This window comes from Pecten maximus, chromosome 12, assembly GCF_902652985.1.
Source record: "Pecten maximus chromosome 12, xPecMax1.1, whole genome shotgun sequence".
Taxonomy (NCBI): domain Eukaryota; kingdom Metazoa; phylum Mollusca; class Bivalvia; order Pectinida; family Pectinidae; genus Pecten; species Pecten maximus.
This window is the reverse complement of record NC_047026.1, coordinates 14,633,429-14,656,813: the sequence shown is the minus strand read 5'-3', so window position 1 is coordinate 14,656,813 and position 23,385 is coordinate 14,633,429. Positions and strand designations below refer to the sequence as shown.

General features: G+C 35.4%; 1 protein-coding gene across 1 annotated transcript in view; it reads left to right on the top strand.

Moving 5' to 3' along the window:
• Positions 1 to 8,294: 8,294 nt before the first annotated feature.
• The window catches only part of LOC117338867 (VPS10 domain-containing receptor SorCS1-like), an 84,162-nt gene continuing 69,071 nt past the window's right edge, over positions 8,295 to 23,385 (top strand). Inside the window, exon 1 of the mRNA XM_033900231.1 lies at positions 8,295 to 8,621. Coding sequence (XP_033756122.1) covers positions 8,295 to 8,621 — 327 coding nt within the window. The remainder of the gene's footprint in view (positions 8,622 to 23,385) is intronic.

The window sequence follows — 23,385 nt, the reverse complement described above, 5'->3', positions numbered from 1 at the left end:
TATCACGTCACAATACAATACATATCACGTCACGATACAATAAATATCACGTCACGATACAATACACATCACGTCACGATACAATAAATATCACGTCACGATACAATACATATCACGTCACGATACAATACATATCATGTCCCGATACAATACATATCACGTCACGATACGATACATATCACATCAGGATACAATACATATCACGTCACGATACGATACATATCACGTCAGGATACAATACATATCACGTCACGATACAATACATATCACGTCACGATACAATACATATCACGTCACGATACAATACATATCACGTCACGATACAATACATATCACGTCACAATACAATACATATCACGTCATGATACAATACATATCACGTCACAATACAATACACGTCACGATACAATACATATCACGTCACAATACAATACACGTCACTATACAATACACATCACGTCACGATACAATACACGTCACGTCACGATACAATACACGTCACGTCATGATACAGTACATATATCACATCACGATACAATACATATCACTTCACGAGACAATACACATCACGTCATGATACAATACATATCACGTCATGATACAATACATATCACGTCACGATCTTACATATCACGTCACGATACAATAAATATCACGTCACGATACAATACATATCACGTTACGATACAATACATATCACGTTACGATACAATACATATCACGTCACGATACAATACATATCACGTCACGATACAATAAATATCACGTCACGATACAATACACATCACGTCACGATACAATACATATCACGTCACAATACAATACATATCACGTCATGATACAATACATATCACGTCACAATACAATACACGTCACGATACAATACATATCACGTCACAATACAATACACGTCACTATACAATACACATCACGTCACGATACAATACACGTCACGTCACGATACAATACACGTCACGTCATGATACAGTACATATATCACATCACGATACAATACATATCACTTCACGAGACAATACACATCACGTCATGATACAATACATATCACGTCATGATACAATACATATCACGTCACGATCTTACATATCACGTCACGATACAATAAATATCACGTCACGATACAATACATATCACGTTACGATACAATACATATCACGTTACGATACAATACATATCACGTCACGATACAATACATATCACGTCACGATACAATAAATATCACGTCACGATACAATACACATCACGTCACGATACAATACATATCACGTCACTATACAATACACATCACGTCATGATACTTATACATATCACGTCACAATACAATACATATCACGTCACGATACAATACTAGCACGTCACAATACAATACATATCACGTCACGATACAATAAATATCACGTCACGATACAATACACATCACGTCACGATACAATACATATTATGTACCGATACAATACATATCACGTCCCGATACAATACATATCACGTCACGATACAATACATATCACGTCACGATACAATACATATCACGTCACGATAAAATACATATCACGTCACGATATAATACATATCACGTCACGATACAATACACACACGTCACGATACAATACATATCACGTTACGATACAATACATATCACGTCACGATACAATACATATCACGTCACGATACAATACATATCACGTCACGATACAATAAATATCACGTCACGATACAATACACATCACGTCACGATACAATACATATCACGTCACTATACAATACACATCACGTCATGATACTTATACATATCACGTCACAATACAATACACGTCACGATACAATACATATCACGTCACAATACAATACACATCACGTCACGATACAATACACGTCACGTCACGATACAATACACGTCACGTCACGATACAGTACATATATCACATCACGATACAATACATATCACTTCACGAGACAATACACATCACGTCATGATACAATACATATCACGTCATGATACAATACATATCACGTCACGATCTTACATATCACGTCACGATACAATAAATATCACGTCACGATACAATACATATCACGTTACGATACAATACATATCACGTCACGATACAATACATATCACGTCACGATACAATACACGTCACGATACAATACATATCACGTCACGATACAATACACGTCACGTCACGATACAGTACATATATCACATCACAATACAATACATATCACGTCATGATACAATACACATCACTTCACGAGACAATACACATCACGTCATGATACAATACATATCACGTCACGATACAATACATATCACGTCACGATACAATAAATATCACGTCACGATACAATACATATCACGTCACGATACAATACATATCACGTCACAATAAATACATATCACGTCACGATACAATAAATATCACGTTACGATACAATACATATTACGTCACGATACAATACATATCACGTCACGATACAATACATATCACTTCACGAGACAATACACATCACGTCATGATACAATACATATCACGTCACGATACAATACATATCACGTTACGATACAATACATATCACGTCACGATACAATACACATCACGTCACGATACAGTACATATCACGTCACGATACAATACATATCACGTCACGATACAATACATATCACGTCACGATACAATACATATCACCTCATAATACAATACATTTCACGTCACAATACAATACATAACACGTCACAATACAATACATATCACGTCACGATACAATATTGCTTCTTATACGATACATGTTAAGATGTTATTTACTTATTATGCATCGTTTGATTCATTTTTGTAGCTTCCAAAGTCTTCTTTGCATTGTAAACAACGTTTCTGCGAAGAAAAAAATCAAATAAGTTTCAGGAGACATGACAAAGCAAATATAAATGCACGGTTTATTACAGGTATTTTAAGCCAATCATCACACATGAAAGTACGTAAACCGGATGCGGATTTTAGATTTATTTAGATCCTGTTTATCATTTATCAAAGTAGAATAATGTGACGCATTTGTGTTAAATATTTTATTTTTTTAGACTTTAAAGTTTCCATGTTACACATTGATTTGTGAGAATATGAAGCAAAGAGGATTTTACACCATGCAGTGTCTATCTTTAGAACGAGTTCAGTGATTGGATGATTATGATGGACATACTAAGTTGATTTACGAAGCTGGGGACTGATACCATTGTGATCGATTTCTATGAGTACAACACAAATATCTATATCAAAACAAGCAGGACAATTTCGAATCAGATGGAACGTCAGAGACAATCGGGTGACGTCATCTAAGTATGACGTTACAATAATGAAATTAAACGTGTCCTATACGATATTTATTACATGGGCATATGCCATGGGAAAACATGTCGGTTACGAGATAAATCAACATAAAAAGTCGATCATGTTATAATGATTGAATATCCATGTCAAAGCGATATGTTGTCCTCCACCGGTATCACAAAAATAAACATCGCTTAATTTACATGTCTATGAATCAGCGAGTTACCAGGGCACTTAAACATCACCAGAAAACTAGCACAATTAAATTTGCATAGATACGTATCTTAACAGCTATAGGTTTTGGGTCTAACTTCTGCTGTCCTTACCTCTTCCCCCAATCCCTGTTCTGGGATTCTGTAGGGTACTAGGCCTACATAATAGTCATTAGTCCCTCTTATCTTGTAGAATGCAGCTGGGTATTTTTTCAGAATCTCTGGGTTTCAAGGAGTCATTTCATTTATGCAAAATCTTCGAAATTTTAGTAATAGCTCTTCTATTAGGATCTGTTAAAGGTTTCTTGACTTCTGCTTCTAGAGCCCTTCATCGGGGCCTATCAGTTTCCTTTATAAAGGTGTCGTGATTTTCCTGTCTGGAAAACCCCAGGACATTTGAAAGGCCCCCACCCACCCAACTGATCTCAGAAAATTCTTTACAAAACCACTACAATGTAGTAGTCTATTTAAACTCCCTGTTCTATTATATCGTTCTCCTTAGCGACCTGGATATCCCAGACGTACTTCGGTCAAAACATATAATTCTGTTCCTGAGCCCCGTGTCTTTCAGCGTCGAGGTACCAATCCTCAGATAGTCTTAAACTCAAAACACCCACGTCGATACTTGGTGCCCTATTGACCCGGCGAGTATCAACACTTCTATATACAATGTACTGTATGAGGATTAAACCTTAAGCTTTATCTGGGTTTTGTGTTCACTCGGACGCTTGTTATTTACCTTATTTTACAAGTACTCCACACTTCAATACGTAACCACAGAACCGTTAGTCTCAGTCCAGCAGCTCCGTTAGTGTAAGTTTGGAGCTCTCAGTACCGTTAGTAAAAGAACGGAAATTTCAGCTCCTTTAGTAAACATGTACATGGATATTTCAGTATTGGAAGTCAAAGTACGGAAATGTCAGTTCCTTTAGTATCTGTTTGGAGATTTCAGTACTGCAAGTCAAAGTACGGTGATTTCAGCTCCGTTAGTATCTGTTTGGAGATTTCAGTACTGCAAGTCAAAGTACGGTGATTTCAGCTCCGTTAGTATCTGTTTGGAGATTTCAGTACTGCAAGTCAAAGTACGGAAATTTCAGCTCCATTAGTATATGTTTGGAGATTTCAGTACTGTAAGTCAAAGTACGAAAACAAGCTCCGTTCGGTGGAGCTTTCAGTACCGTTAGTCTAAGTACGGAAGTTTCAGTTTAATTAGTCTAAGTTTGGAGATTATCTGATTTAATATTCCAGCAAAGTACAGAGATTTCAGTGCCGTTAGTGAATTTTCAGCACTGTTATTCTAACAACTGATGTTCCAGTACCCTTAGTCTACAAGTAGAGGATCTGTTGATGTACCTCACCATTTTCAGAACGGAGGGGAGTGGCTGTCCTTGTGTTTTTTCATTCTACAAAAATCAGACTTCAAGGTACACCTTCAAAGTAAAAGTGTCTAAATTCCGTGAGATGGCTCCAAATAACAAGACGAAAATGAATAAAATAATCGACAAATTTGAAAACTTAAGATAAGGATCTTGTATGAGGTAAAAATGCAACATACAACCTAAAGTAGTCTTTTCGTCAGAATTAAATTTGTGTTTATAACAACACACAGGAACACCTAGTGGTGCTGTTACCAGATGTAGGTCCCCAGTGTTTCAATTGTGATGTCATAACCTCGTGACGCCACAGACAATCTCTACATGTCTTAAACTTTTTATAAATCTCCACGCATCAAAGAAGAGGCACGCAATGGCAATATATACTTAAACAGATAGAAACAATGTGTGTCTAGTTCACGGACAATTGTAAATCCTATAAACCAACTTCCCTTATTTACATTTTCCGGAGAGGAAATTGGACTCATTATAATGTGGAGTATACAGTAAAAGATTTGTCGGTTGTCATAGGGACTCGACATCAGAGTTCAGTATAAACGTGGTCACACTTGCCTTTAACTTAGGCAGTCGGGGTTCGATTCCCCGATCGGACGTGAAAAGGTCACCTGTCCGACCACGTGGATTTTACTCGGGTTTTCCGGCTTCCTTCCACGCTCGCTTCAATCCCGGCGAATAAACATGATAGATATAAGTTGTTATAACTTAATTATTTCTCAAGTGTTGTAAAATAGATAAATTACAAAACATAGGAACTTGATGTTATGTTTAGAAGATGACAACTTCGTTTAACGAGACTAGATTTTATGTTTTCCATTCAACGTCACATTATAACGCTAGATAGTCATATTCTAAATGATGTCGTCACGATAAATGTAAAGCGTCATACGCCAGGAAAAACAATTTTATATTTTTAGAATGTTCTAATGTCATATAAACGCTTGGTCCTTACGATGATCTTCTTATATTCTGTGAAAGAGAAGAAGCGCTAGAACTGACAATGATCAATTGTACTCATAGCTATATATGAATGGAATTCCGTTTATCTGGAAATGTGATATACATTAAGGTATAATCACTGCCAAATAGGCTACATGAAATAAAGATTTATTTAATATAAATCAGTGATATTGAGGAAAAACTATTTCTTAGCTTAATCAACATTAAAATTCATACGAATGAATGTAAATTTTATAGTTCGTCATCGACCTTCACATTCCAGCGGTTGAGCAGCACCGTGATATTTTTAAGTCTTCTCTTCATTCAATAGACAGAGTACATTTGACTGTTAATAGTCTGAGCCTTCTATTAATAAAACAATGCAAAAACAAACACATGAAATACATTTGCTGTGGTATTCCCTCAATGTCTTGCCGTTCGAGTTTGGCAAGAGTCGATGTCTTGGACACGTGCCTATTTCTGGACATTCCAACAAGTTCAGGAAGCAGAACGCATATTATAGTGCACTTGTATTACGAAATACATAATATTTATAATGACTTTGCGAGTTTTAAGACCGAGTTGGTTCGTATTGAACATAATATTACAGGTTTTAATCAATAAGTAAAAGTTTATAAAGAAAATAAACCCCCTACCACACTTCAATGCAAATGTGAGTTATAAATGAGTATGCTTTTGATGGTATTCTTCTCTGACGTATGAAATATGTAATAAAGCCATTCATTCTTCCATCTACCCACTCTCTATTATACATCAATCTCGGTGTTGTGCATGCCAATCATCCAGAATACATTTCTGATTCCATTCTTCTATGCTTGTCAAATACCACGCAGTGCAAATATGTCTGGTTTGCATATGATGACGAAAGAAATATAACAAAACACGCACCTGGCTCGCCCACAACTCTCTTCTAATTCGGGTTTGTTTACATCTGGTGTGTTTTTGAAAACATATACCATGCACATGTAACGCACACGGCAAACTGCTACACGCGAAATGCCGGTGATTTGTTTTCCATGGTACAGACAGGCTGTAGACGATTGCCTCCCCTTATCGTCTACAATCTGACCCTGGCCCACCTGCTAACTTAATTGTGTATCAACCATTATCTTCGCAATACTCCCATATATCGGGGCTTAGGAAGGGATCGTTCGGGATCGTCCTGCATTTCGTTCCCGAGTCGTGTATTATTATTACAACTTAGTGTGAGGAACCAGGTCGGCAAAACGTATGTTTATAACGAAGATGACAAATTTACGAGAATAATTCGGTAGCAAAAGTGGAACAAATATTCTACTCTAATAATGAAACAGATATTATATTCTTGTCAGTAATTATATATTGTGAATTGTTGATAATGTTTCTAAATTGATAGGCATTTTGTATTTAGAATACGTATGTAAATATCGGTTGATTCCTCGGGTATATTAATATGCATATTAGAAAAAAAAATCCCTACGTTATATATTTTAATTAAGAGCGCGCGCTTTAAAAAGCGGAAAATGAAACGTTTTATTGAAAGAAAATATTGAGGTTTTTTTTCGCCTCTTCAAAATTGTGGACCCAACTGTGTGGTTTTGTTTGTTTGTTTATTTTTTTTAAGTTACTGCTTGTAAATTATTCGTTTGTCTATCTTTTTAAATCGTATATGACCTAAACCAATATGAACGTACATTTAATCAACGTGTTTGATCCAAATCCAATAAAACATGGAACCGCTCGATCGCGCCTTATATAGATTAAGACGTCCCAAAGTCATCGGTGGTAACATATATATTTAATACAAATATATATTTTATGAATATCGGGTTTAAAATAGCAAATTCGTTATACATTCCCCCAATATACGTAAGCTAAGCGTGACCCTATATATGTTACATGTACAGAAACCTAGCTGTACATAAAATGTAAAATATATTATATATACTAATCTACATGTACATATAAACATTAAAGTCCATACACGTGTGACTATGTTAATGCGCTATCATGTCCTTGACGTTTTCTTTCATATAACAATACTTGTATACATACAATGATGACGAAATATTTTGGCTGGCAGTTCGGCCCACTGACCTAGCAGTTTGTGAGGCCGAAAAAGGGGTAACTGAAATGAATTTTAATCGCTTAAATACGAAATAAAACCAAACGTACTGCTTGGATAATGTAAAATAATAATCTTCTACGGATGAGCCTTACAGAGAAATTGTAGTTGAGTTCCAATCATTAGCAAGTTGCCTTAATGGGACGTAGGGAAAAAAATCTAGAAGTTATGAATGGAGACGTATGATGCAATTTCGATCACATGACGTGAATCCAAATTTTTGCATATCAAATGTAACCAATCGTGAGGACTCTCGGTCTTTGCCGCGAAACAGAGTACTATTCCAGATATGGACGACCAAAACACACTCGTGTTTGTGGCTTTGCTCCTTGTTTTAGGTGAATGTGTTAATAATATTGTACATGCGAAAATAAGTTTACACAAATTACAAGATAAAGATGAATACTTTACAGTTTTGGATTGGAAACCGATCTCCGATTTGAATCTTGGCAGATTTAAACGAAACATCAACATTGCGAATAGACATCGGCGGAGTGACACACGTAACGGGAGATCAACTGGCGACGAGTCCAATACACTAATTTCGTCAACATTTTACATTCCGGATGAAACTCATTCCCAAGCTGTTGTGTCGTGGTCAGGAAGAAACAGTAGTGTAAGTAGACGTCATTTGTAGTTATTGTCAATGCCCTGTTGACAAAATAATTCACAAAACATGCTACCTACTTTGTTACTATTTGTAGTACATTGTATGAGTTTTATGTAAACATTGATTACGCACGGAGCAATATTTCTGTACTATACAGGTGTTAATTTATTCCAAATGTGTGTTTTAAAATTGCGAATCCTTCATACGTAATTCAAATGTTCATTTTCCCATGAGTTCAGATTTTTTTTATCCACATGTGGTATGTTTTGGATTATCGCCTTATAGTCAGTTCTCGTGTGTTATTAAAGTTCACGCATGCCGCATGGAAAAGTACCAGAGCTGTCTACGTCAGACAGGAATGTATGCACGGTAGAATGGGGTTGTCCCTAAACACACATAATTCACCCCCAAAGCCTGAAGCTACTTTAATATAAATGTTTTTGTTTGTTTCCGTCCGTATGTAACCAGTTTATACTCCGATTAAAGATCTACACATAAGCCTTAAATAGGGATTTGTGTTGTACATTGTGTATGCTATTTGAATTGTAGCTAGTATACGATTTTTTTTCACAAGTTGATTTAAAGAAAAAAATAAAAAACGCACCCAGATCTAATAAAACATCCAAGACAGATATTTACAATCAAGACATTTTTTTATTATTTCACCAAAATGTAAGTCTTTTTTAAATTTCATAAATTATTGAAATTTACATTAAAGCACAATGGATATTCAAAAGTAAGGAATTTTTGTTGTTGATTGATATAGAATCTATTCATATTTTGAAATTAAAAAAAAATCTTTGTTTTAGGTTTTTATGTAATAATATAAATCAAATCCACTAGTTTTGGGTTTGATATAATTAATTTAAAGCACTCTTAGTTTTAGGATTTTTATAATAAAATGAATTAAGAACATTATTTTTATTTATTTTAATTAACATGAAAAAAACGAAAAAGTACAATTTTGTAATATAGTAATGTAAAAGAAGAAAATGGGCTCAATGTCAGTTTACTAATGTCAAAGATATCTATCTGAATTCAAAGCTAACAATGCTTTATTATCATAGAAAGCAGTTTTAAAACATGGCAGGCATTCTAAACTAAGACTAAAACAAGTTTAGTTGATAAAATCAGCTGAATTAACATGGGATAGGTGGTTTAAACACAATCTATGGTAATCACCATACGTAATATATATATATATATATATATATATAATAACTTGTTACAATTTACCACTGAATATAAATACATCTTTTGCCATCTTGTGAAACTAACAATGCATAACAAAGGAGCCATGTGGGATAGGCAGTAGTAGATATTATTGTTGTCTACTGATGAAGGCAATAAATCATGGTGTGGTGTTCTTTCACAGATGTTGAATAGCTTTATATAGGAACCTACATGTATAATTATTTCCATATATGTGCATATTTTGAAAATTAAAAAACAGTAGGAGAATGAACTTATGTGCAGGTATTGCAATTTAACTGTTAACAGCATTAATATTACGCACAGCATGTCTTTTGCCAATATGGCATCTCCTCTAAAACTACTGAGCAGAATTTAACCAAATCTTTATGCTGGGTTACTCTTATTCTATCAAAATGTTGTCTTTTCCAATATTTCTTGCCTTGTTCAACTAAATTACTGATGGCACACTTTGAATTTGCTCATTGGGATGAAAATATGTAAAAATTGAATGACCATCCCTGGACCTATTGTCCAAAATAATAGACATTGAGAAATTAACATCATAGTGTAGATATTTAAAATGTAGATGTGGTGTAATCAGCCAAAAGTTTCCAGTGAAGGGGAGACAACTATCTTTGAATCATCATCATGATATTACGAGTGTGTCTACAATAAGAAACTTGAACCAAAACAGTTGGGTTATAGGCCATTAAGTTGATATCTAGAGATTGCGGTAAGTCCCACTGAAGAAATAAATAACTTTTGGAAAAGAAATTTAAGATAAATGACAAGTTAATTTGTTGCTGTTTTTCGTTTTTCCCTCATTTTCACAAAGCAGTAAGTGAAGCTGAGTTATTATGATAATGAATTATCATTGGAACTTTTGTTAATGTATAAAGAGTGCTGAATGAAAGTGGTCATGATTGTTAGTTCAGTAATCAGTATCCTGGTGCAGTGAAAATGCAGGTTTGAAAACTATTGGTTTTATTAAGGAGTATACAGTGTATTGATTAAGTTTGGAGACTGTTTGTCTCATTGAGGCATATACAGTGTATTGATGAAGTTTGGAGACTGTTTGTCTTATTGAGGAGTATACAGTATATTGATGAAGTTTGGAGACTGTTGGTCTTATTGACGAGTATACAGTATATTGATGAAGTTTGGAGACTGTTGGTCTTATTGAGGCGTATACAGTATATTGATGAAGTTTGGAGACTGTTTGTCTTATTGAGTAGTATACAGTATATTGATGAAGTTTGAAGACTGTTGGTCTTATTGACGAGTATACAGTATATTGATGAAGTTTGGAGACTGTTGGTCTTATTGACGAGTATACAGTATATTGATGAAGTTTGGAGACTGTTGGTCTTATTGAGGAGTATACAGTATATTGATGAAGTTTGGAGACTGTTTGTCTTATTGAGGAGTATACAGTATATTGATGAAGTTTGGAGACTGTCGGTCTCAGTGACGAGTACACAGTATATTGATGAAGTTTGGAGACTGTTTGTCTTATTGAGGAGTATACAGTATAATATTGATGAAGTTTGGAGACTGTTGGTCTTATTGAGGAGTATACAGTATATTGATGAAGTTTGGGACTGTTTGTCTTATTGAGGAGTATACAGTATAATATTGATGAAGTTTGGAGACTGTTGGTCTTATTGAGGAGTAAACAGTATATTGATGAAGTTTGGGACTGTTTGTCTTATTGAGGAGTATACAGTATAATATTGATGAAGTTTGGAGACTGTTGGTCTTATTGAGGAGTATACAGTATATTGATGAAGTTTGGAGACTGTTGGTCTTATTGAGGAGTATACAGTATATTGATGAAGTTTGGAGACTGTTGGTCTTATTGAGGAGTAAACAGTATATTGGTGAAGTTTGGAGACTGTCTGTCTTATTGAGGAGTATACAGTATAATATTGATGAAGTTTGGAGACTGTTGGTCTTATTGAGGCGTATACAGTATATTGATGAAGTTTGGAGACTGTTGGTCTTATTGAGGAGTATACAGTATATTGATGAAGTTTGGAGACTGTTTGTCTTATTGACGAGTATACAGTATATTGATGAAGTTTGGAGACTGTTGGTCTTATTGAGGCGTATACAGTATATTGATGAAGTTTGGAGACTGTTGGTCTTATTGACGAGTATACAGTATATTGATGAAGTTTGGAGACTGTTGGTCTTATTGAGGCGTATACAGTATATTGATGAAGTTTGGAGACTGTCGGTCTGTGACGAGTATACAGTATATTGATGAAGTTCGGAGACTGTTGGTCTTATTGAGGAGTATACAGTACTAATGATGAATGTTGGAGACTGTTGACCTTACTGAGGCGTACATGGTATATTGATGAAGTTCTGAGACTGTTGAACATCTGATACAGTGACTAGTTAGGAGGTTACTTATTATGATACCTACGGTACCCAGTGCAATGACACAAGAGAGATTTGTACATGTGCTGGCCAGCTGTTCGCAAATGTACCTTTCCCAGCCTCATCTGTCATTTGTGAACCAGCGGGTCACCAGGGTGGAGTTAAATCATATTGGCTACTGTTATGGTAGCAAGTGGTAACGATAAAAACAGACGTTTAAGGGGTGTGTGTGTATTACTGGGATAAAGTATTACTGTTTAGGATCTTCTTACAAATTTAACATCTAAAAATAGAACATAAATATAATGTACATACACAATTGATTTTACACTATTAATAAATAGGAAAGTTTTATTAGATATTAAATGGAATTATGAACAGAGAAAAATTATTGTCTATTTTTAGCAATGTTGCCTCATTGCCTCATATTCAATAAGAATAGTTTGAAGTTAAAAAGCAACAAAATGTATGGTTCTGATAGCATGTACTAATGCTAACTTTTGATAATTGAACTTTTAAAACAGAATCACTTGGATATAGTGATAAGCATTTATCAGTTTGAAGGTCCATAATTTAGTTTAAAAGATCAACACTCTAAAGGTCCATAATTTAGTTTAATAGATCTACACTCTAAATTTGCTAATTCCTTGACAGAAAATATAATTAGTGTGATCAATTTTCTTGTAGAATTTTATCTTATAGCCAATCAATAAAAATAATTTAGCATAATTAACTGTGTTGTGGATATATGGGACAGAATTTTAAGCAGTTACTACTTGGGGAAACTCTTTGTTGTTCTTGGTTAAAAATATGACATCATATATGTTATTAACATATACAACATAATTTATTCCAAGTAATAGCTGAAAGTTAAATACTGTTGTTTTTTTATCAATTATCTATCCATCAGCCTACATTTATGTTCCCTTGGAGTACATAATTTGGAACAAGATTTATAACAATTATAATCCATCATTTCAGCAGAAAAACTGAAATATATATAAACATTTGGTTTGGTCGTTAAAATTTGATACATGGATTGGATTATGAAAAAAAAATCCACAATAGAATTGTGCAACTTTGACAGAAAACAACTTTTTTAGAAAATTTCATTTTCATAAAGATCTGGGCTATCATTGCAGTGTCACTGTTCAGAAAGTCAATATGGGGCTGCCATACGTATGTAGCTGAGCTGGTAGAGCATTGTACTTATGTAAACTTAGGTGAAGGTCATGATCTTGGTTTTTGGTTCAGTCCCTACTCATGATGGTTTGTGTTTTTATGGAGGGGGATAGAGTGCTATATTGATGTCCATCTGTTGAGCCCTGTCCCATGCCTGATCAGTGATGTATCTATTCTAGTAGTCATTGGTCAAGGCTAGAAGGTCAAAGGTTATCTTTTACTCCTTCTGCAAGGGACACATTGTTTTATAGGAGCTGTTACAGACATTTTCCTAAGTCTCAGAAAGGTGAGATCACAGATTTTCCTGTATTGCTGTGGTTGTGTCCTTGGGCAAGACAATTTACCTCCCACTAGCTCTGAAGTGAAGTAACCACCCACTTCTTACATAATTAGAAACTTTATTTATTTTGCTAAACAACTTACAAGTGTTTAATCACTCTGGGTGGAAGAGCTTGGGGGTCTTACTGTGGGAAGAAACCAGAGTACTCTGGGTGGGGGTGGGGAGACCCTCTTGGTCAGACAGGTGACTGTCACACCTTTTCATGTTGATTGGGAAAATCGAAGCCGGTCACCTTGGTGAATGGTGATTGTGTTACTACTGTATGTGTCACTTGACCACCGAATGAATACTGCAGGGAGAAATTCCCTCAAAATGGCTGTTTTACAGGGATAAACCCAGTAAGAAACAAACAAAACTCAGAATCTAACATGGACTGACTTTGATTGACACCTTTAGCCTTGAACTAATCCCTACTCAACAGCTGCAGAAATAGTAGGACTGTGATTATTTTTGTTTCACGGACACTCACACAAGACGGCTAGTTAACTCTGGTGATATTTATCATCCCACGCTTACAGAGATTGGTAAGACTTTAAACATAACAAAGTAACTTCATCATAACACAGTTAGAAAAATAATTTGATAGAATCCGAAGGTCAGCTCTTTCTCACCACAACGTTAAACATGTTTTGAAGTAAAAGGTTTCGAATGCTATATAATGTATATCCTGATGAAATACTGTGTTTAATTTATTTTGTTTCTTGATCCTGTTTTGACTGTTCAACTGTTATTGTATTTTGAATTTGTTGAATTAATATTTGTATTATAAGCAAATATGTGATGTCTATCAATATGCAATCTAATCAAAATATAGATGCTGATTGTCACTACATTATATTACATGAACATCTAACAACATCACAGAAGGGGTCACATTCTGGTGACCTTTGCTATCACAATGCTTCACTTTCAGGGTGAATTGTCAATTTTTCGATGGCATCGATCTACACCTATTCGTCACATCATGCATCTGAAGCTAACCATTTTGGTACAGCATGTATAAAGCTATATGCTTCGTTGGACGAAATGACTAGAAACAGATTGACAGATTATGCAAGCTATGCACTCATTCTTGCTATTTTGCACATAGGAAATTCACTTCCAAGATTCTGTTAGTACTAATTTGATTGGTTAATCCAAAAGGTCATCCTGATGTGACCTCTTATGCAATGTCATTAGATGTTCATGTAACATAGTTAGAATGACCATCTAGATTTTAATTAGATTGCTCAATATTTTTAATTAGTATGGAAGCCCTACTGTAGTATGTTGAATTTGTATGGAAGCCCTACTGTAGTATGTTGAATTGGTATGGAATCCCTACTGTAGTATGTTGAATTTGTATGGAAGCCCTACTGTAGTATGTTGAATTAGTATGCAGGCCCTACTGTAGTATGTTGAATTTGTATGGAAGCCCTACTGTAGTAAGTTGAATTTGTATGGAAGCCCTACTGTAGTATGTTGAATTAGTATGCAGGCCCTACTGTAGTATGTTGAATTGGTATGGAAGCGCTAATGTAGTATGTTTAATTTGTATGGAAGCCCTACTGTAGTATGTTGAATTAGTATGGAATCCCTACTGTAGTATGTTGAATTAGTATGGAATCCCTACTGTAGTATGTTGAATTTGTATGGAATCCCTACTGTAGTATGGTTCAAATTAGTAGTATGTTGAATTGGTATGGAAGCCCTACTGTAGTATGTTTAATTTGTATGGAAGCCCTACTGTAGTATGTTGAATTAGTATGGAAGGCCTACTGTAGTATGTTCAATTAGTATGGAAGCCCTACTGTAGTATGTTGAATTAGTATGCAGGCCCTACTGTAGTATGTTGAATTTGTATGGAAGCCCTACTGTAGTAAGTTGAAGTTGTATGGAAGCCCTACTGTAGTATGTTGAATTAGTATGCAGGCCCTACTGTAGTATGTTGAATTAGTATGGAAGCCCTACTGTAGTATGTTGAATTTGTATGGAAGCCCTACTGTAGTATGTTGAATTGGTATGGAATCCCTACTGTAGTATGTTGAATTGGTATGGAATCCCTACTGTAGTATGTTGAATTGGTATGGAATCCCTACTGTAGTATGTTGAATTGGTATGGATGTATGGAATCCCTACTGTAGTATGTTGAATTGGTATGGAAGCCCTACTGTAGTATGTTGAATTGGTATGGAATCCCTACTGTAGTATGTTGAATTAGTATGGAAGTCCTACTGTAGTATGTTGAATTAGTATGGAATCCCTACTGTAGTATGTTGAATTGGTATGCAGGCCCTACTGTAGTATGTTGAATTTGTATGGAAGCCCTACTGTAGTATGTTGAATTAGTATGGAATCCCTACTGTAGTATGTTGAATTGGTATGGAAGCCCTACTGTAGTATGTTGAATTAGTATGCAGGCCCTACTGCCCCATTATCTAGAAATGGTGGCCCCCCTATATTTTTGGCCCAATATGTTGAATTGGTAGGATTCAGCCCGGCCCTCTGTTGAGTTGGTATCTGATTTTCCCAATTACGAATCGGTGTTGTTACAGTCCCCCTTGTTTAAATTTGTACAGTGTATGTGATACATGTGTTCCCAATATCTAACCAAAATATTTCTACTGTATACCGGTAAATACATTCCACATAGTATTATACAGAAGAAAAAAATATGTAAATAAAATATTTCAGTCAGCCACAATAATTTGTTTTGTGTTATATAATTATTCAATTAATAGCATTATGTGTGATTCTGGAATTTGTCCAACACACACCTAAACACACTTTAGTTCAGTGTCAGACTTAGTTCTGTCATTCATAAAGGTATGACTGATTATCGCAAAAAAAAAATCTGACAGTCTCTGGAGGTGTTCTGAATTTTCTTATTGAAAACAATTAACATATTAGCATTATTTGTTATGGTGTAATGACACATTGCGATCTTATTTAAATCAGACTTATAATTTCTGACTTCTACAATACTCTACAACGTATTGCAGTGCATTATGAAGTATCAGCAGAGTTGAAATTACAAGTGTAATTTGAATTTGATTGTGACACATTGATGCAATAAGGCATACAGTATCATGTATGGGGAAAAGTATGAATACTAATTAATTCAGAATGATTTTACAGATTACACAAATTCAGTATTAATTCTTAATTCTTCCACCCATGATGTAAACATGTACACAGAAAATATTGAGGCCAGTGTTTACACTATCCACTATGAAACATTTCTGTTTGGTATAGTCTTTTCCCCTCGGGCCTGCTGGGAAAAATTTGAGGCATTTTCGAAACAGTTTTATGAATAAATTTTAGAATTCTTAATTATAGAATCCGACACATATAACTGATTCTACTGTAATACTAAAGGTGTTTAACAGGCTCATTCATCAAAGATTGTTCAAGATGTACAATGTACATCTTATGTCAGTCATAATCAATCTTTGATGAATAAGTGACTAAACACATGGGCGAATTAAAAAAGACTTTTGCTAATATGTTAACAATAGCAAACATCACATTTAAACTAGTATTGTCCATCTGTTTTCTACACTAGTGTATGGACTTTTTTGTGCAACAGTCCCATTATCTATTTACACAATTTCAAGAAAAGCTTTTAAAGGACTGACATGATAATAATATTTTCAGTAAAGACAGTTATTTAATTTCTATTCCACTGAAAATGAACAGAATGTGACTGATCTGGTAACACAGTGGCCGATAAACTCCCTGTTATCATACGTTGCATGACATGATAGTGTGATTAACAAGAAATTTGTTTTTAAGAAGCTGAGATACATTTGATTTATACAGTGAGGTTAACCTCTGTTCACCTCTCCATGTCATTGTTTGACGACCCCCCACACTTATAAAACGGACAACTAATAAATCAGAGAAAGGCCTTGTGGCTGAATGTTGACGGAAACACAAAAATATTGTCCCTGTGACAGCTAATTGATTTAATCAAGTTTACATGGATGTTTATAAGAAATTCCTCTGGAGTTAATTGGCAAAACTCCACACTTTAAAAATATTTCAATTGAAGATTCAGTCTACTAGATTTTCAGTAGGTCAAGGAATAGGTAAAATATAATAATGAAAAACCAGCACACAATAGACTTTTGTGTATTGTCTTAGATATATGTATCAATGTGTGTATATAGACTCGCTCTACTTATAATAAACCATACAGCATGCATGTGCTAAGAGACAATATGTATGCATGTTTGTATGTTAAACTTGAACAATTGTTAATAAAATGTTCAGTTTTCCTGAATAAACTTACCATATAATTTTATCCTATTAGAAGCCCATGGTCCATAACACCTAAATTTTTACTTAAAGTATGGAAAGTCCTATACAGAACAATGAAATATCCTTTGTTAATATTTTCATTTAGCTGCAATGACATAGTGTCCTATAACATGTGCTGAAGCTTAGAAGAACTTTTAATTTTGTATGTTCAGGAACTTTGGAAATTAATTTTTTCATGAAGAATATTCATGAAGTCATGAATACTTATGATCTCGCTGGGCTACAAAAGGGAAACTTGATTCTTTATAAGGTAGTCTTTTATGAATAATGTTTTGAACAAATAAATCATTTATTTGTATGACAATGTATCCCTTCAGTTATGGAAGTAAATTACACATAGGTGGTTGGGTGGAACAATGATCACACTATTAAGCCCCCTAGGTGGTCGCAGTTTAACCCCAATTGGACGTGAGATAATATGGGGTCACCAGTGCCTGGTTATGTAGGTTTTCTCGGGGTGCTCTGGTTTGCTCCCAACAGTATGACCCCTTGCACACTATATTTTACTAATATATCATGGGAGTCTGTGCAATAGTATACAGTTATTGTATGGGTGTAAGGGAAATAGCATTTTTATGGTGAGTTAGCACTGTCATTTTCAGAAAAAATCCTCTCTAGCATTTCGTCATCCAGATTATCGAAACTTGTAGATGAAGCCATTTTCCGAAATTTTCCTGTAGCATTCCCTTGAACGATTACTGTGCTTCGTCTTGGTGTCAAAAAGGCGTATGCATTGTCCAATCAGAATGAACGAAGCAAAAAAAACTGCGAAAATATGAATGCGCACATTATGGGTAAATAGCACTTTTGACTATTAACCTGGTTAATAGCATTTTTGGAGTATGTGGTTCAAATAGCATTTCTATTGTCTACTTTTTATATAGTATATAATAAGGAAAGGTATAATAATCCAGAATATTTGACACGAGGTACTGCTTGGCCTTCGGCCTCATGCAATAGAACATTGGTTGATTACCAGTACCTTGTGTCAAATATTCTGGACTATTGCACAGGCACCCATGATATACTTGTTTTATTACATAATCATTAAAACACACTTAGAATCGTCTAGAAGTCACCATGACTGTTGACAGCAGTGTTGACATCTGAGTGACTTAGACGCTTGAAAGGGTAGGACGACATTTCGAAACGTCACAGGACGTGTTCAATAGTTTGCACGTGACCAAATTCCAAAGCGTCACAGGTAATCAATAGTTCGCAAGTGACCATGCAATAGTCATTTTAGCTGTGCAATAGTTCTAAATATACCTTATGTTTATAGATGTAGCTTGGGAGAATCAAATGCATTATGTTACAAAAGCTATTATAACTTGCTTTTCAATTTATGCATAAAAACGGTGAGCCCAACATGGAGATTCCTTCGATCAATGGTCATTTGTTACATGTTTCGACTATAGGGTAGCCGTCATCTCCATTTGGTTTGGTTTGTTTTTGTTTAACGTCCTATTAACAGCCAGGGTCATTTAAGAACGTGCCAGGTTTTGGAGGTGGAGAAAAGCCGGAGAACCCGGATAAAAACCACCGGCCTACAGTCAGTACCTGGCAACTGCCCCACGTAGGTTTCGACTCGCAACCCAGAGGTGGAGGGCTAGTGATAAGTGTCGGGACACCTTCACCACTCTGCCATGGCGGCCCCTGTCCCCGTCATCTCCAACAAATTGGACCATAGAATGTATCTCCATGTTGGGCTCACCGTTTTTACACACACATTACCTGGATTTTTGGTGAGACCTTGTGTGTACACCTGTATCCACGGCAGATTTGTCTGGATTGCTACAATTCTCTACGTTCTGCGACGTTGTGTCTCCAACCCTGGTATTGATTTGCTTTGCAATTGTTCAAAATTAATAAAGTTTACATGTAAACCACATTCAATATAAATCATTCCTGAAGTCAAGTTCAACTTCATAGATTGCTTTTTATACATAATTTCTTCTTTTCACATTATTTTCATACACTCTTAAACAAGAATGCATTATGAAGATTCAAAATTAGCATTATTTCATTGTAAAATGTTGAATTTTGCAAACGTATTTAACATCTAATGGGTTAATATAGTACGATTCCTGCATTACACTTGTTTTCATGATGCCCTGAGTGACAGCTCATTTAATTAAGATTTAATTAATTTTACATTAACATTTGGAAATGATAAATATGCATGGGTTTTGCACACATCATAGTACAGTTTGTAATGTATATATTCATGAAATAATTCTTTTGAATTTTAATTTCAGTTCTATAAATTCATGAAATATCTAATGATATGCAGAACAATCATTGAAACATAAAAAGATTGGATTATATCTTGTTTATATATATCAAAAACAAAGCAAACTATGTCACAGAGATGCATAACACAGTTGCTTCGATTCACACATACTACATTGGTACATGTGTACAATTTATTCTAATACAGCGAGCATTTTCAGAGCAACAATTCAACTATTCACTTAAGTTAAAAAGACATATCTGGTTACTCAAATTTGTTTTTCAGTATATATATATGTGAAAAAATTTTACATGAAAAATAAACTCTATGACATTATAAGTGTGCCGGATATGACCTCTTTGTGACAAAGATCATGGGGTTGGTAATTGTGAAAATTTAAAAAAATAAATAGTTTACACACATAATGTACCTAGTTATTGCATAACATGAAATGCTCGTTGTGTATAAACTTTTGTTGTTTTCGTTGTTGCTATGCAACTGTTGAATATAAATACAGCAAATACTATTGTGAAGAGAGATTTATATAAGTATTTAATACATTTTTTGTACTTTATTTTTCTGAATCCTTGTCCTTGTGTTTCATGTTGACACAGAAATGAAATCAAAACTATGTTTAAACCAAATATTATTGTATGTGTTATATTAACATCGCATGAGCCAGCCATGAAAGTTTGTATCCATGAAAACATCTGAAAGCACCAAACCACAAAAGAATGTACACACAATATTCCATGTGTTACAGTATATGAAGTCACATTGATAGAAATCCTCCAGTACAAATACTGTGTACATTTCCATAAATAAACCATGTTTATGCATGTAGTAGTCTGATGTTTGTGTTAGACAATTGGTATTGAGTAATAATTCGGTCAGTAAGGCCGGGGAGGGGGGAGTTCTAACGGTAGTGAGTAATAATTCGGTCAGTAAGGCAGGGGAGGGGGAGTGACAAAAATATGTACTGACCATATTGAGGTTATAGACAGGCTAGGTTTAATGATTGTTTGTGTGGAAAAAAACAATCGAGAGCGGCAATTGCTTGAAATGAAATCTCACAGGCTCTTGTTCTCATTTGCATAGAAAAAGTGAGCTTTAATTTTTGTTGATAATTAGGCAGGGGTATGTGTAATGTGGGAAGTACTTTTCACACTACACATACTCCTGTCTTATCAAACAAATTAAAAATTCACACCTAGCTCTCTTCCACCATCCTCACCTCTAACCTATGTTTGATATACCTGAGCCTCTCTTCCACCATCCTCACCTCTACCTGTGTTTGATATACCTGAGCCTCTCTTCCACCATCCTCACCTTTACCTATGTTTGATATACCTGAGCCTCTCTTCCACCATCCTCACCTCTACCTGTGTTTGATATACCTGAGCCTCTCTTCCACCATCCTCACCTCTACCTATGTTTGATATACCTGAGCCTCTCTTCCACCATCCTCACCTCTACCTGTGTTTGATATACCTGAGCCTCTCTTCCACCATCCTCACCTCTACCTGTGTTTGATATACCTGAGCCTCTCTTCCACCATCCTCACCTCTACCTGTGTTTGATATACCTGAGCCTCTCTTCCACCATCCTCACCTCTACCTGTGTTTGATATACCTGAGCCTCTCTTCCACCATCCTCACCTTTACCTATGTTTGATATATACCTGAACCTCTCTTCCACCATCCTAACCTCTACCTGTGTTTGATATACCTGAGCCTCTCTTCCACCATCCTCACCTTTACCTATGTTTGATATATCTGAGCCTCTCTTCCACCATCCTAACCTCTGCCTGTGTTTGATATACCTGAGCCTCTCTTCCACCATCATCACCTCTACCTGTGTTTGATATACCTGAGCCTCTTTCCCACCATCCTCACCTCTACCTGTGTTTGATATACCTGATCCGCGAGCCTCTCTTCCACCATCCTCACCTATTTAACACCAGAGCCTGTGCTGATTCATGATCATAAGTGTTGATATTATACTAATGGTCTTGAAACTAATGTCACAAATATCTGCTTATAATTCTCTTCTGTAGCTATCTCTCCTACATAATTGGTTATATATGGGTTAATCATTGATTTTGGGTCATTAGGAATGTGTCAAGCCCCTGTGGTTTGGTTTGTTTGGTTTGTTTTTGTTTAACGTCCTATTAACAGCCAGGGTCATTTAAGGACGTGCCAGATTTTGGAGGTGGAGGAAAGTCGGAGTACCCAGAGAAAAACCACCGGCCTACAGTCAGTACCTGGCAACTGCCCCGCGTAGGTTTCGAACTCGCCACCCAGAGGTGGAGGGCTAGTGTTAAAGTGTCAGGAACACCTTAACCACTCGGTAACCGCGGCCCCTGTGGTTCTCACTAGTGTTGATGTTGACAACTTAGTAGATTTTAGAATGAGTGAGCATGCAAGATTGTCTTTTGTTAATTGTGTTACTGCCACTATCTCAAAACAATAATATAAAAGGGTTCTTTGAAGATATGCATGAAAATTCAAATACAATGTATTTTTAGAAAGTATTTGTCTTGGTGTGATCCTTGCTATATAATTAATTCACTAACATACACTTTATCGCTATTATTGATGGCTCTAGCCAAGTTCTTAACTTACATATTGACATCTTATAGCCTACATATATGAAGTTGTGGGGTAAAATATGGTATAGGCATCAGGACCTCAAAGTTTACCCTCTTTTTTGTGTGTACAGCTGGCTATGGATAGAAAAAATATTGCTTCTGAAATAAGGCTGAAGTTTGACCTGGGAACACGAAGGTCGTGACCTTTGTCATATAAACATAGGAACAAACATGTTTATGAAACAATGGTATGTGTCATATTTAACTTATTAAGTAGCCCTGTCATGTTTCCTGTTACAGCCATTCTATATCCCACCACTATTACTGACTTTTTGATTACCGTATTAATCCCGTAATACGTCAAGTGAGTCATAAACTTGAAAAGGGCACACTCAGGTGTTTCCTTTGGGCTGTTAGGGAATTCTAATTAAATTGTCCTTTAGTCATTTTGAGATAAAATTTCATGTGTGGCAAGAATACATACAAGAAGTCAAATATGGTATCCGTCATGTAAACAGGTGCACTGTATGTTTATATATATACC